Source organism: Argentina silus (genome assembly GCF_951799395.1).
Source record: "Argentina silus genome assembly, chromosome: 7".
NCBI classification, from domain to species: domain Eukaryota; kingdom Metazoa; phylum Chordata; class Actinopteri; order Argentiniformes; family Argentinidae; genus Argentina; species Argentina silus.
The window spans coordinates 18,412,086-18,426,292 of record NC_139661.1 but is presented as its reverse complement, the minus strand read 5'-3'; the positions used below and the strand labels follow the sequence as shown (position 1 = coordinate 18,426,292).

General features: G+C 43.5%; 2 protein-coding genes across 4 annotated transcripts; one reads left to right on the top strand and one right to left on the bottom strand.

Annotated features, from left to right (window-relative positions):
* Positions 1–1,550: 1,550 nt before the first annotated feature.
* spring1 (SREBF pathway regulator in golgi 1) lies at positions 1,551–4,501 on the bottom strand. Of its 2 annotated transcripts, none has more exons than XM_083673771.1 (5): positions 3,785–4,501; positions 3,521–3,680; positions 2,704–2,855; positions 2,436–2,549; positions 1,551–2,214 (listed from the first exon to the last, which is right to left on the bottom strand). In XM_083673771.1, the coding sequence occupies exons 1-5, from the start codon at positions 3,875–3,877 to the stop codon at positions 2,131–2,133; spliced, it is 603 nt and encodes a 200-aa protein (XP_083529897.1). In that variant the 5' UTR covers positions 3,878–4,501; the 3' UTR covers positions 1,551–2,130. The 2 variants fall into 2 exon arrangements, with proteins under 2 accessions (XP_083529897.1, XP_083529898.1); XM_083673772.1 differs by having other exon boundaries at positions 3,521–3,677.
* A 110-nt stretch (positions 4,502–4,611) lies between these two features.
* On the top strand, positions 4,612–12,500 carry rnft2 (ring finger protein, transmembrane 2). Of its 2 annotated transcripts, XM_083674138.1 has the most exons (10): positions 4,612–4,692; positions 4,893–4,970; positions 5,488–5,984; positions 6,131–6,207; positions 6,421–6,521; positions 6,744–6,771; positions 9,973–10,122; positions 10,777–10,842; positions 11,330–11,431; positions 11,754–12,500. In XM_083674138.1, exons 2-10 carry the CDS (start codon positions 4,924–4,926, stop codon positions 11,886–11,888), a joined length of 1,203 nt encoding a protein of 400 aa, XP_083530264.1. In that variant the 5' UTR covers positions 4,612–4,692; positions 4,893–4,923; the 3' UTR covers positions 11,889–12,500. The 2 variants fall into 2 exon arrangements, with proteins under 2 accessions (XP_083530264.1, XP_083530263.1); XM_083674137.1 differs by lacking the exons at positions 4,612–4,692; positions 4,893–4,970 and having other exon boundaries at positions 5,213–5,984.
* Positions 12,501–14,207: the final 1,707 nt, after the last annotated feature.

The window sequence follows — 14,207 nt, the reverse complement described above, 5'->3', positions numbered from 1 at the left end:
ATGTCTGTTTTTTCTCAGGATGCAGTGAATGGAAATGACATTGCACTTTGGCCTCCGGGGTTCCCAGAGCTTAAGGTCCCCGAGAACTCCTCTTCCCCAGGGGGCAGGGCTCAATGTGGGCTGCACTTCATGTTCGAGGCCCTGGAGAAAGTCCTGGTGGACCAATGTGATGATTTGAACCCTGATGACACAAAGCTGCACAAGACGCTCAGTGACACCATTACCATTGTGAAGACCCTCCTCTTGCCGTGTGTGAAGAGAACACTGGGAGGAGACTGCTCTCCGTGGCCGGACCACCCCAAGATGCCCCGGCACACCTTTGAGAGGAAGCAGTGGAGCCATACATTGCTGAGGGATTCCAAAATATTCCTTGATTGGTTGGAATCTGTGGTTACTCCAAAAAAACCACCGCATCATCCAATCCCTGTTTGAAACGTGTGGTTGGAGGACAGTCTCGTCTGTCACAAGGCAGCTGTGGAGAGACTGTCTGTGGGATCACTCTGGGAAGGTGAATGTTCTGTGCTGTTCATTGCTATGTTTGTGAACCTACTGATGTGGAAAAGTGAATGAAATGAAACAATGTGATTATTTCAATATGTTGAATATAAATATATTTAATTGAATATTTAGTCTAGGGCTTATCAGTACTTTAGGCTATTCTATTCTATTTGAAATAAACAAATATTAATTCTCTCTAAGTATTTTCTCTAAGTCAAGTGTATATTTTGTTAGAATAAAAGGGCATAGTATATGTAGGCATACATCTATTTGATATTTTCGAAGTTGATTTTGATAATGCACTTGTTATTTGAAATGATATACTTTATATGCAGATGTACTGAATATTTTCTATTGTGAGTACTTTTTTATATAAAGAAAATCAACTTGTTTCCTAACATTGTATTTATTTATTTCATTTTAGTACTGCGCATGTTGCTCTTGCCATGCTATTGGCGCTGCTAAATCAAACAGTTTGCATGGCTAGTGTAATATACACCGTCCCCAAGTGACAGTAATTAATCAAATTGCCATGGCTGAAAATTACGAGGGACCTTGATATATTTTTTAATTACAACACAGATTTAGTTTTCTCAGCTATCAGAATGATTAATTGTTTAGCTCTGGCCATGTTTCCCATGTGAATGCTCTGCAGAAGCCTGGGGCCGAACGAAGCACTGAGCGGAATCATCTGCAGAGAGTAGCTGTTTAGACTCCAATCACTGTTCTAGTTTGTAATACATGGGCAGCTGGTGGACAGAGCATAATAACGCTGTCAAACTCATGTCACAATGAGAAAGAGGCAGTGTCACAATGAGAATGAGGCAGACACAGACTCCTTATAACTTATAACAGAAAGACTCTTTATAACTTAGCTGTATTTGTCTAAATGAAACACCAGACTCCTGTAAAAAATATGTGATGCTATCATCTTCACAACCAGATATTGAGATTTTACAGCATCACATTCAATTGAAACATACCTCTTCTAAACTAGCATCCAAAATGCAGGTTTGCATCACAGGGTAGGAAAAAAGAAAGACAAGTGAACAATTTCTTTAAAAAATATTTATTAAAACGATGATCGTTATCCAAGGAGGTCTGAGAGATGCAGCATAAATTGTGAACCAATTCATTTCACAGTCACTTTATTAAATAGCTGACCAATATGCAATGCATGCACCACATACAAATATTATGACACGTTCTTTGTAGTTTTAAAAAAGCAAACGACAAGGATTAAACTACGATAATTATTATCCCTTAGTATGTCAGGCTTGAAATGAAACCTTTTACATTATGATGGAATGGCACAAAGCAAATCCCAACTGATGAGCTACTGTTATTATGAGACCTGAAGATCATCACTGATGAAGTTATGAAGCGTTCGGTGCACTTATGAAGTGTATATATTCAATCACATATTTGTCCATTGTGAGGTTAATTAGGATAAAGTTCTCGGAGACTCCCATCTCTAGTCACTGTAGCGTTGAGACCGTCAGGAGCCTGTATCTGGACACCAAGATGGGGGGCAGCAAGTCTTCTCAAGGTGTATCAAGGTGCATCTCTTCTTGGCCTCTGATTGGACCGTTAGTGTCTTTTGAGTCTCGCCAGTCCCAGAGGATCAAACAATCATATAGGCAGGAGTTCAGGCGGACTCTCTCCATAGCAATACTTCGCTTGTGGATTTCTGTAGGTATTTTCATGCTGGACACTCTGCAGAAGCAAACAAAGGGGGCACACATTAAACATTACTAGGCCTACTCACTGAACAAAGAGAGGATTTTATATACTCATTGCAAAAGGTTGATAATAACTGTATAAGCACATTTCTGAAAACGCTGTCTCTGCAGGTTTGGGGTGAGAGATTGATCATACCCTGAGATAGATTTGAGACTCTGAACTTGTGAGCTTGCAAGTTTCCTGCCGCAACTTACTTGTGAGGAAGTCCGACACTTGGCCAGGCACAGCTCAAAGTGGTCCTCCACTGCGGTGAAGAGGTTCTGGAAGCCCTCCGCAGCTCGGTTCAGGAAGCGCTCCAGAAGAGGTTGCTGAAGAAGAGCAACAGAGACGTGAGAGATATAAAGAAGTAAAGCTGTAAGTTCATGCAACGAAGGAAGAGGAAGCCGCTTTGGATAAAGGCATCTGCTAAATGCCATGAATGTGAAATGTAAATGCAGAGACAGAGGGTCTCGACTCTGATACCTTGTCAGGCTGGAGGCAACAGGACACACAGTACTCATAGATGTTGCAGCAGCCATTGGCCAGACAGCTCTTGCAGAAGTACTGTCTGGAGCTCGGAGCGTTGACATTACAGCAGCCGTTCACAAGCAGATCTTTCCTCTCACACACATAGCCTGTAGAGACATTCACATCAGCTTCTTGTTATACAGTTATGATGTTTCAGAATATCTTTTGACAGTGTCACAGAGAGGACCATAGGATTAAGGCTGTACAACCCAGCACCAACCCAAGAGTCCCCAGCTCCAAGAGCCAAACCCGGCACCAAGTTCCACATCCCCCGTTCCACACACACTGTCTATCATATGCTGTACTGTTATCTTGATGACACTGTATCCTAGCATGTACTATTGTTTATGGCAAACTCCCACCACAAAACCAGACCTGTTATTTGACTAAGATACACATTCATCCTCTCTTTTATTGCCCTCTGTGACCTGTGTGTGTGTGTGTGTGTGTGTGTGTGTGTGTGTGTGTGTGTGTGTGTGTGTGTGTTTGAATGTAAAAGACAGAGAGAGAGACGGCTTTCTATTTCACTATTGGTCTGTATTGTTTGGGTTTTATTTGAATAGTGCTTTAATTATCTATTACCATTGCTTGTATCATGTTAGCATGTAGGCTGCTGCTGTTTATTTACTGTTTTCCTCTTTCACTTTTTTGTACGACTGTTTCTTTGATTTTTATGTACAGCACTTTGAGCTGCAGTCTCTGTACGAAAATGTGCTCCATAAATAAATGTATTATCATTAATTTATTATTATAAGTGATTGACATCACTCACCCAGTTCATCTGTGAGTAGAGTCTTGCCCTGAACGGAATTTCTGCACTGAGTGATCTGTCTGCTGCTGTTGCCGAGGTTGAAGCGGACCTTCCAGGGGATGCGATGGTCCGAGTCCCTCGCCTCCAACAGGTTGCGATCACGGATGGTTCTCTCCTCCTGCTCATGTCACAGACAGAGAGCCAAATGAATGGCCTCTCAACATCATGACAGTCTGATTCGATTTGACATAAAGAGATGCCATAGAGACCAAACAGTTAAAATACCTGTTTCAGGGTGCTGGTTAGGAAGTAGATTAATGACAGTCCAAACACTACACCCAGGACCCAGCGCTTTCTTAGTAATCGGCGTAGAACCATGGAAATGACTTTATTGGGAGATCTCTGTGACCACCCAGTCCCAGAGGAATTCAACTGCAGCAATGCTAATGGGTTAGCTGGCTTAATAATTTGTGTAGTCGAGACACGACGTTTAACTTGGGTGTCTGGCTGTTAAACAAATAGTACAATCTTACAATATATAGCTGGCTAGCTGGATCACTGCCCAGCAAACGTTGGTCAACACAACATGCAATGAAAGCTAACCCATTTTATGCTGGGTACCTAGCAAGGCTAGTCTCCCTTACTAGTACTACGTAAAGGCTAAACCTGCGCAAAAAGGCTCCCGATAGAGTGATGAATGTCTTGATCAGCAAGTTAGCCAGTAGTGTACAGGGTAAATGTACTAATCGAGGCCTTTTCTCTCACATAAAGACTGCTTTGTTAGCTAGCCTGTGTGTGAACAAGCACGCTAGCCAGCCTCTGTACTGCAGCTAGCTACTGTACTGCCTTCTGCTCCTGTTGCTCAAATGATGCAAGCTAGATTAATAGCTACAGTTCTACCAGACATCTCCCGCTGGCAGTTCGAACATCGCGATGGCTTGATAAATGACTGAGAACATCTCGAAGACACACTTAAGTTAGCTGTTGTGTTGTCCCATGAAATCTGACATTCCTCCTCATCAAAACACATTTCCAAACACGGATGTGGTATGGTGGGATACAAGGCTCTGATTGGTCGACGAACGTTTTCGCCGACGTCACACAGGAAAAACATCTTCCTCGAGCCAGCTGTCAAAACCAGAAGAATGACAACGGAATGGGAATAAACACACTAAAACGAAGTCATGATTCAGGTGAGGCCAACAATGTCTGTTTTTTAAAAATAAATAAATGTTATTGGTCATATGGATAATGTAATCGATGCGTGAAACATGCACAATGAGCTATAAATGGATGTTATATGTTGCTAGCTGGTTCGCCACTACTCCTGCCGCTTTGTGCAGAGGTGTGCAGCCACTGCTATTGCCATCTATTTTTGTCTCTGCATCCACAGTATTGAATCATATGAGGATGAACTGGATGCCATGCAGAGGAGACACAGCAGTAACACGGATGGCATGCCCTCTGAAAGGTCTGAGTACACACGTACACACACACACACACACACACACACACACACACACACACACACACACACACACACACACACACACACACAGATACACAGACATGCCGATAGTATCTGCATGCATGCATGCATATAGTATCTTTCATCATACTATGTTCATAGGAACAAGAAGATGCAACACATCATGCCAATGTCAGTTTCAGAGTTTCAGATGCATACTACTGTATAACAACTTACTTAGTATCTGAGGGTCTTAGGAGAGCTTTGCTGTCACCATTCACTCATTAACAGTTTTGGGAGATTGCACACCATTGTGTTCTTACACATTTCTGAAGAGAATGTAAAATGCTAACAAAACATACGAACACATGGTAGCTCAAGCAGCCAAACCCAAGGCAGGCAAAACTACAAACTACAAAAACTACTATACTACAAAATCAAGACAGACAGAACAGAGCCTTCAAACCGTCAAAGACTTGTCTTGTCTGTATGAATCTGCCCTCCTGAAATTGCTCCACAGGAGCCGTAGCCAAACCCTGGGATCTGAGAGCAGCCTTGACGAAGGCGGTGTGTTCGACTGCCTGAAGCCCGACTCGCCCACCTCCCCTCAGCAGCTCTTCTCTGGCCTGGTGGGTGTTCCCTCGGGGTCCGTCTCCTCCACACCCTTCCAGGCAGCCGGCCTGGTCCTGGGCTCGGCCCCGGACGTCTTCATCCAGATGACCGCCTCGTCCAGAGAGGAAGGGGGGCCGCACCGCTCCGAGGGTGGGCCCTACCTCCCAAGGCCCCCTCAGCACCACCATCACCACCATCACTTCAATCAGCCCCTCCAGCACCGGACCTCCCTGCTACACTCGGCTGCGGTGTCTGAGAGGCATGGGAGCCGGGAGGAGGCCTCAGAGGACCCCTCCACGCCGGCCCCAGCACTGTCTGAACTCAAGGCCGTGGTCACCTGGCTGCAGAGGGGCTTCCCCTTCATCCTGATACTCCTGGCCAAAGTGTGTTTTCAGCACAAGTTGGGTACGGCTAATTTGAGATAAGAATTACTCCTATTCACACATCAGCCTCCGCATCTTTAATGTATTGAGGTTCTGTTTCGTATTCAAATCGGTAAAAAATTAAAACAGTTTAAAAAAAATTATGGTTACTCTTCATCTCTCTGCTAGGTATTGCTGTGTGTGTTGGGATGGCCAGCACGTTCGCCTTCGCGAACTCAACGTTCAAGCACCAGGTGTCATTACGGGTAATGCTCACGCTTCAATGATTTTTCATAACTCAATGCTCATGTTTTAACAATTGTTTTTAACAAAGTCACTGACCTTAGTCCGTCACATACGATTTCAAGGTGTCCACAGTTGTCAATTCTCGGGCACATCATTTGAGTGTTAGTGCAGACATACGTTCATACGTTTCACTGAAAGCATGTATGCTGTCTGTCCGTCTGTCCACACACCAGGAGGAGCGGTCTGTGTTTGCAGCTCTGTGGATGATGATCTTCCTGGCTGGGAACATAGCATACCTTTACTACACATTCAGCGCTGAGGAGCTGTACAACAGGTAATATAGAGTAGCCTTGATTTAATGTTCTGTCTTGTTAATGTAATGCATTATTACTCTAACCCTACATTATCAATCACCTTGTATTTAGGCCTAAATGTTAGCAGTTTGCCTCTGTTCACATTTTCTTATTTCATTTACCTTCATGTTGTCGTTTGTGGCTTTTTTAGTTCCATTTTGCTGTGGTGTTAAAGATATGATTTTCATGCTCATTTTCTTTAGGCGTCTGTCCCAATGTACCTGTTGTCCTGTGAGTATTTTGTATTTATCATTTGACCATTTCTCCCGTTTGGTTTTGTCCTCTTATGGAATGTATGTTGAGCTGTCCCTCTCACCTTCTGTTCGGTCCACCAGTGCACCTTTGTAATTAATAGTGAGTTAACAGGAAGTACGTGCTGTTTCTTTTCCCCACAGCCTCATGTTTGCTAAGCCCAACATTAACAGCTTTGACTTCTTCGATTTGATCTGGGCTGTGGGGATCACTGATTTTGTTCTCAAGTACTTCACCATCGGCCTGAAATGCTTCATCCTGTTTCTGCCCAAGATCCTCCTGGCTTTCAAATCCAGGGTAAGAGCCCTTCACTCTTTAAAGTTCATTGGTGATGTTTGAGAGGAATTATGTAATGGACGCTTGCTTGCTAGTATCTAGGACATATTGTTCCTTGGTTCTCGGTGCTTTGGATTAATAGATATTTGAGTGCAATGCTGCATCTAGTGAGGTAACACTGTTTGAGCAGGAATAAGCTCTGTATTATGTTTTATATTCATAAAGGCTTTGGTCATGTCCTGGAGGTCACAGTGTGTATCACAGTGTGTTGGTGTTTAATATTCATTAAGGTTTAACTCATCCTGGGGTGTGTGTGTGTGTGTGTGTGTGTGTGTGTGTGTGTGTGTGTGTGTGTGTGTGTGTGTGTGTGTGTGTGTGTGTTTATACAATGCCTTTGGAAAGTATTCAAACCTCTTCACTTTTTCCACATTTTGTTGTGTTATAGACTTAATTTAAAATGGGTTGAATTAAAAGAATTTGCCATCAATCCACACACAGTACCCCATAATGACAAAGCGAAAACAGTGCTTGTGCTGCATTTGCACCAAACTTAGTGCTTGTGTAATGATTATTTTCCATTAAGGGATTCTTTTTGGCCAATTGGTTTTGGACCAATTTTGTTGAGTGACTGAGATGATGTTGTCCCATCGACTGTGCTTTTTCCTCTCCACCATTCAACTTTGTAGATTTTTGTAAGTCTCCCCAGGCCTCAGGGTCGCATTCCTGAGCAGTTTTGTTCTTCTCTATTTGTTCAGTTTGTAGTGACAACCTTATCCACACAGTGTGTAATTGATTCCTATGCAAATCAGAGACCCTATAAAAACCAAGATATTAATTACAAAATAACATTAACTATTATACTTGCATTAAGATGGACTCAATTCAACTTATTGAGTGATTTGTTGATGACATTTTTGCATTTTAGCTAACTTTAAGAGCAAAAGGTCTGAATACTTATGTACATGAGGTATTTCTGTTTTTCAATTTGAATACATTTACTGAAATTTCTAAATAACTGTTTTCGCTTTGTCAGTCTGGGGTATTGTGTGTGGATTGATGGCAAATTCTTTTAATTTGATCCATTTTAAATTGAGTCTATAACACAACAAAATGTGGAAAAAGTGAAGGGGTCTGAATACTTTCCGAAGGCACTGTATACAGGTGTTGGTGTTAGTTTATTTGCATAAAGCTTTTGATCTTGTCCTGGGGGTCACAGAGTGCGATTTGGATTTTATTTTCCGCTGACAAGCAGGCCAATCAGAGAGCGAGGCTGCTGCCACTGAGCTCATCTCCCCCTGCGGGGGGGGGGGGGTGGGGGGGGGGTGCAGGGTGGTGAGGTCATCCCTCCCTGGGGCTGGACCATTACTGCTGCTCTCTCCCCTCCCCCTCCTCCCTCAGCTGCTCGGGAAGCCCGGGCCACACAACTAAACCAACCAGCCCCACCACCACGCTTAGCTATACCTCTCTATCTCCCTACTGCCCCAAACCATGTCCTGAACCAGGCCCAAGTGGCCCACATTCAACCAGTGAAGTCATGGCCACAGCGTCAGCCATTCCACTTCATTACTGCATCTAGTGGAGGACTGACTAATGATCTCACATAAGCACTGAGCGGCACACATAGTCAGCACACCTAGGCTATTATACTAAAGCATGCAAGCACGCAACAGGCCACCAGATATCAGACCCCTTTGCATTAAGCTTTATCAGACTCCTTTTGCATTAAGTTTTTGGGTCGTGAAGTGTTTGATTTAGTTAGCTGTGTTTTTGTTTTTGGTTACCTGACTCCTTGGCTCATTTTAGGGTCTGTTAGTGCACTGCCACTCCTGGGTAATGCATTTTCTAATAGCAACTGTATACATCCACCTGGAGCCAAATTTAATGAGAACATGTTTAGTGCAGCTGAGGGAGGATAAGATAACAGTAGCACACCCAAACTGCTGGTTCAGTTCTGATTGGAGGGTTCAAGAAGTCAGCGGCATTAATGAAAAAAACAAGCAGGAAGTCCCAGGAAGGGAGTTGCCACTGTGGTGCTGCTCAAAGTTGTTGGCTGAACTCCAGTTTTAAGTTTGACACATCAAGGGGGTGTGATTGGATGTGAGAGAGTGGAGAGACAATGGGAAAGATGAATTGCCTGCTTGCGGAGGTCTCCCGCCCCCCGTCTCACTGCTAAAGGGGCTTCATCCACAGTCATCAATCTCTGTCAGGTAATATCCAGGATGTCATTATGCAAGCTGTGGATGCCATGGGCCGAGGGGAATCGGTTTCTCGGTTTGGGCCTCTGTTTGTAACCCACCCCCCTACACACACACACACACCACACACACACACACACACGCACACACGCACACACACACACCACACACACCACACACACGCACACACGCACACACACACACTTAGCATACTCTGCAGCAACAGGAACTCTTTTGAAGAGTGCCTTGGTTTCACCCGCTATCCTTCCCCCCCTTGAGGCATCCGTTGGAGAGTGAGGAGTGGCCTCTTAAAGAAGGCTGGCTGGCCCCCGCAGGTTGGCGCTAGGGCTAAGCTGTGTGGGTAGCAGGTGGAGAGAGAGGCTGCCAGTTTCCCTTGCAGTGTGGGGAAATTGCCTGTACCGCTGTGAAGCTGCACAGCCCTGGACGACAGCCATGTTTGGGCTGGAGCGTGCTGCTTTAAGCTCCTACAATGTGCTGCTTGCAAACAGGCCTTAGACGCTGTCTTATCTGTTCTGACTCTGAAAGAAATAATACAACAGTCGATTTGGTGCTACAAACCCCCAAAGTCTTTCTCACCACAACCACAGCCTTTTGATGCATGGCCATTGTGCAGACAAAGTAATAATACCTGTACTATATGCATTATGAATGGCTTATAACTGTCTTATTAACATGTCTCTGTGTTCAGGGAAAGTTCTACCTGGTGATAGAGGAGCTGAGTCAGCTGTTCCGGGCCTTGGTGCCCATCCAGCTGTGGTACAAGTACATCATGGGAGAGGACCCGTCTACTAGCTACTTCCTTGGAGCCATGCTCATCATCATATACAGCCTCTGTAAGGTAATGACTCAATCTCGCAAAGTTTGTGTGTGTGTGCGCGTGTGTGTGAGGGGGGGAAGTGTGTGTGACCTCTTGACATAGTTTCAGAATGAGAATGGTTTTATTCAGAAATGGAAAACGATGTGTACGTGACATCTGTGTGTGACGTATATAAACATTGATCAGAAAAGTTGCAAAGTGAGTCAGAGCTCTTCAGAAGGGTGTGAGCAGAGAACCTAAAGCCTGCAATTGCAAAAAGCCTAAAGCCTGCAATTGCAGCTAACAAGAGGAACTAATACGTCATGGTGTTAGTCAATGAAAACCTAATTATTATTGAGAATGCTGCAATTGCAGGCTTTTGTTGCAGTTTTACACTAACACACCTGATTATTGATGATGAGTTGATTGGTTCGATCTGGTGTGTCAGTGCTTGGCTGGCGCAAAAGCCTGCACACCGCGTTGCTCTCCTGTACGAGGTTTGGTCTGTCATGGAGCATACAAAATAGTATGTGTGCATAAAAAGATCCCAGTGACGAGTGTGCTCTCACTAACAAATGAGAAGGAGACTGATAACAGGTCGAATGTGATCGACAGGCAGATATGGTGTAGCTAGCCTGATCACACACCAGAGTAGAGGTCAAAGGTTAAAGGTACCCTGGTGTTCTTGTCTTGCAGTCGTTTGACATCTGTGGGCGAATATCAGCCATACGCAAGGCCATGGTGATCCTCTGCAGTTCTCAGGTGAGAAAATATGCACTTCTGTAGTACTTTCTGCAATAAAAAGGGTTTGGGGGGGCGCTTAGTGGCATAGCACACTAATGCACATAGCACATAATCGCAAGGTTCCTGGTTCGATTCCGACCCTCGACATGTATTGCATGTCACCCCTCCTCTCTCTCCCATCCTTCCTGTTAATCTCTACTGTCTCTAACCCAATAAAGCAGAATGCCCAAAAAACATATTTAAAAAAAAAAAAGGGGGGTTTGAGCCTTTTCTCTAACCCATTCCACTATGCATTTATTATAGCCTAAGGATTAAACCTTCATCTTTCAGTTTGTTAATTTACAGTACAGAAGCATGCTTACTAGTACTATACACTCAAGTTTCTACTATTAGAAAGCAAATCGTATGGTACTGCTTATGCACAGCTGCTTATGCACAGCATCAGAATATAGCCACACTGTAAGTTGTCTGACGACATACAAACCTGATGCTCTCGGTCCCACAGAGTTATGGTGTGAGAGCCAGCAGCCAGCAGTGCAGCGAGGCAGGGGACGTGTGTGCCATTTGTCAGGCTGACTTCCGAGACCCCATTGCTCTGCTCTGTCAGGTGAGGATGCACATTTGAAACCATAGCGTTACCATTATGTTTACCAATCTAGTTTAAACTATGAGTCATATACATCAAGATATCACGTTAACTAACCCCTTACTGTGCAGCAGCGAGCCTCATTTCTTATGCAGGGGCTGTGATAGCTTTAAGACTGAGAAGCAGAAAATAAAGCGAGAAGAAAATCCTCTTTGTTTCTCACTATTGACACCTAACTAAATAAATAATATAAGCTCAATTAAGCTCACTCCTTGTGGTAAAGCGACCCACAGTGTCTGTGAAATTAAACCCCATGTGTTTATCTCTCCCTCTCCCCCTGTAGCATGTCTTCTGTGAGGAATGCCTGTGCCTGTGGTTTGACCGTGAGCGAACGTGCCCCCTGTGTCGCTCTGTGGTCATCGAGACCTTACGCTGCTGGAAGGATGGAACCACCTCTGCCCACTTCCAGATTTACTAGTGACTTACGATGGAGCCCACCAGACACTGGACAAGGGAGGACAGGCTTTGTTTTGAGTATGCCCGTGCTGCACAATGCACATAGTCAGTCATTGTAGATAGATACCCTCTTCACACTGTCTCACTTGTCTAGGAGGTTAGCCAGTTCTTGCAAAGAAATGGACGGTGTTCACTCAAACTAGGTCTTGAATCTCAGTGTTAATGGTGCCGCAGCACATGTGCTACGGGTCTGTATCGTTTACAGTAATATATCAGTGCATAAATTGCTTGTTTGCTCGTGTACGTACTGCACAGTAGTCCTAAACCAGAGATGTCCTTCTATAGGCGAGTTTGTACCATTTTATCAAAATAGTATCAAACTGTTGGTAAGTTAATTTGTTATTTCACCTTGTTTCCACTGGAGATGCTTGTATATGATATCATGGAGACCACAATAAACCTTCTAGAAAAACTAATACTAGTTGTAGGCTACTTGCTGATGACGTGTGCTGTACCGCAAATCAGGTTTCTCAATGAAACAATAATTGAGGCAGTTGTTCAGCATGTGTCAAGTGTTTTATATTGTCATGTTAAATGTACTTATTACATAATAATGACAGTTGTATAAAAGTTGTTGGGGACATTTTTATTGTCAACTCTGCACATAATTCACAAGGTAATAAATATTACAAATAGCATGTAAACAACACATTCTTTATAAAAGACTCAGATTCAGCACTGCAATTGAAAAACTACAGTTTTGCAATATATAAAAACAGCTTACTGTAAACATGGAACAACATGCCCTTATGCGCAATTATTACAAGATTTCATTAAAATGATCTGCGTTAACACTGCCTTCAAATTGTCCAAGCCTATTACAAAAGTTCCCTAAAGTAGAACAGGTGACATAACCTTTCTTTCCTCAGTCATCAATGTTTGATACAGAGCCCCCGCCCACACCCTACTATATCTATTGGGAATTAAGACTGTAAAACATTACGCATCTATCAAATTGCATTTTCATATTCTATTAACGGAGACAAAGCTCTTTTGCATTACCTAAACAGTAGCTTATTAAGTACAGTGCAATATGAAGACTGAAGCATTTTCTCCACAGAGCACCACTTTCAAAGACGCTTATATAACAACTCCACATGACCGTTTGTTTATTGTTTCGGTATTTTTTTTTGCATACAACATTTTAGTTTATTATAACTAGTGCATTTGTAATTCAAGTGTAAGGTCAACAACGACGTACACAATGACGGTCGCGTGGCGATCTTCGTAAGTTTTTCCCTCCGTAAACGCCTGGGGAGGATGACATCACCTTTTCATTCTCAGAAGAGCCGCACTAGTATTCTCATGTCTGCTGCATCCTGCTTCCCACAGATTTAAAGCAATGTCTCAATTCTCCAAAAATATATTCACCCAATACACGATGTTAAATCCACAAGTCTGATGTAGTCATAAACAGAAAAGTGACTGAAGGTATTACTTATTGACCACCGAGACATGATTTTACGGTGTCACCTGAACCCAGGAACACGACATTTTCCTTTATTACACAAAGTACAAAGGAATTTCTAATTGGATTTTCCTTTATGAGAACCTGTTCCTAACAGTTTCGCCAATTTATTGACATGGGTAGTAGGCTATCTCTGCGCACATTCTGTGAACGTCGGCTCGCTGGCATCCTTTTTCTCAGTGCAAATATTCTGACAGCTCTCTCCATGTCCTCAGGATCTTGAAGGCACCATCTACAGTGGATACATGTTTTATTTTTGTTGTTGTTGCATCATTCATATTTATTTGTATAATACAATCAATATACCTGTTTTTTTTGGTTAATCGCAATGAGTTTTGCTTACGAATAACCCAAACATAAAAATTATGGAAATAAAGAGGACCAAATAGCCTTTCCCAACTATTAGCCTATACCAAACATGCTACTGTTCTGATCTCCCAGAAATGGGCAATTCTTCATATGTCAGTCATCTGAACAGCGTAAGCAAGTTAAAAATGCTCTAGGACCCTGGCTTGCATTACTCATGCAGGTTCATGTGCACGCACCTGTGGTCCTTACCTGTTGCTGGTTTTTCCCGCCGTAGGAACTTACGCCTACAGGTGTCGCTTTCTGACAAAGAGCACGAGGACTGTGATTTGTATTGCTGTGCATAAAAAGCATTTCATGTTGACTTTTCTGTTCAAGTCCGTTCTCTCGCTGTAACTACTGTCTCTAACCGCCCAGCTTTTCTCCAACTGGTCGCCGATCCTCCTCAGGCGCGATGCGAGCGACTGTACCACGGAACATGGTGAAGGTCCTTCGGCGCAGATCGAG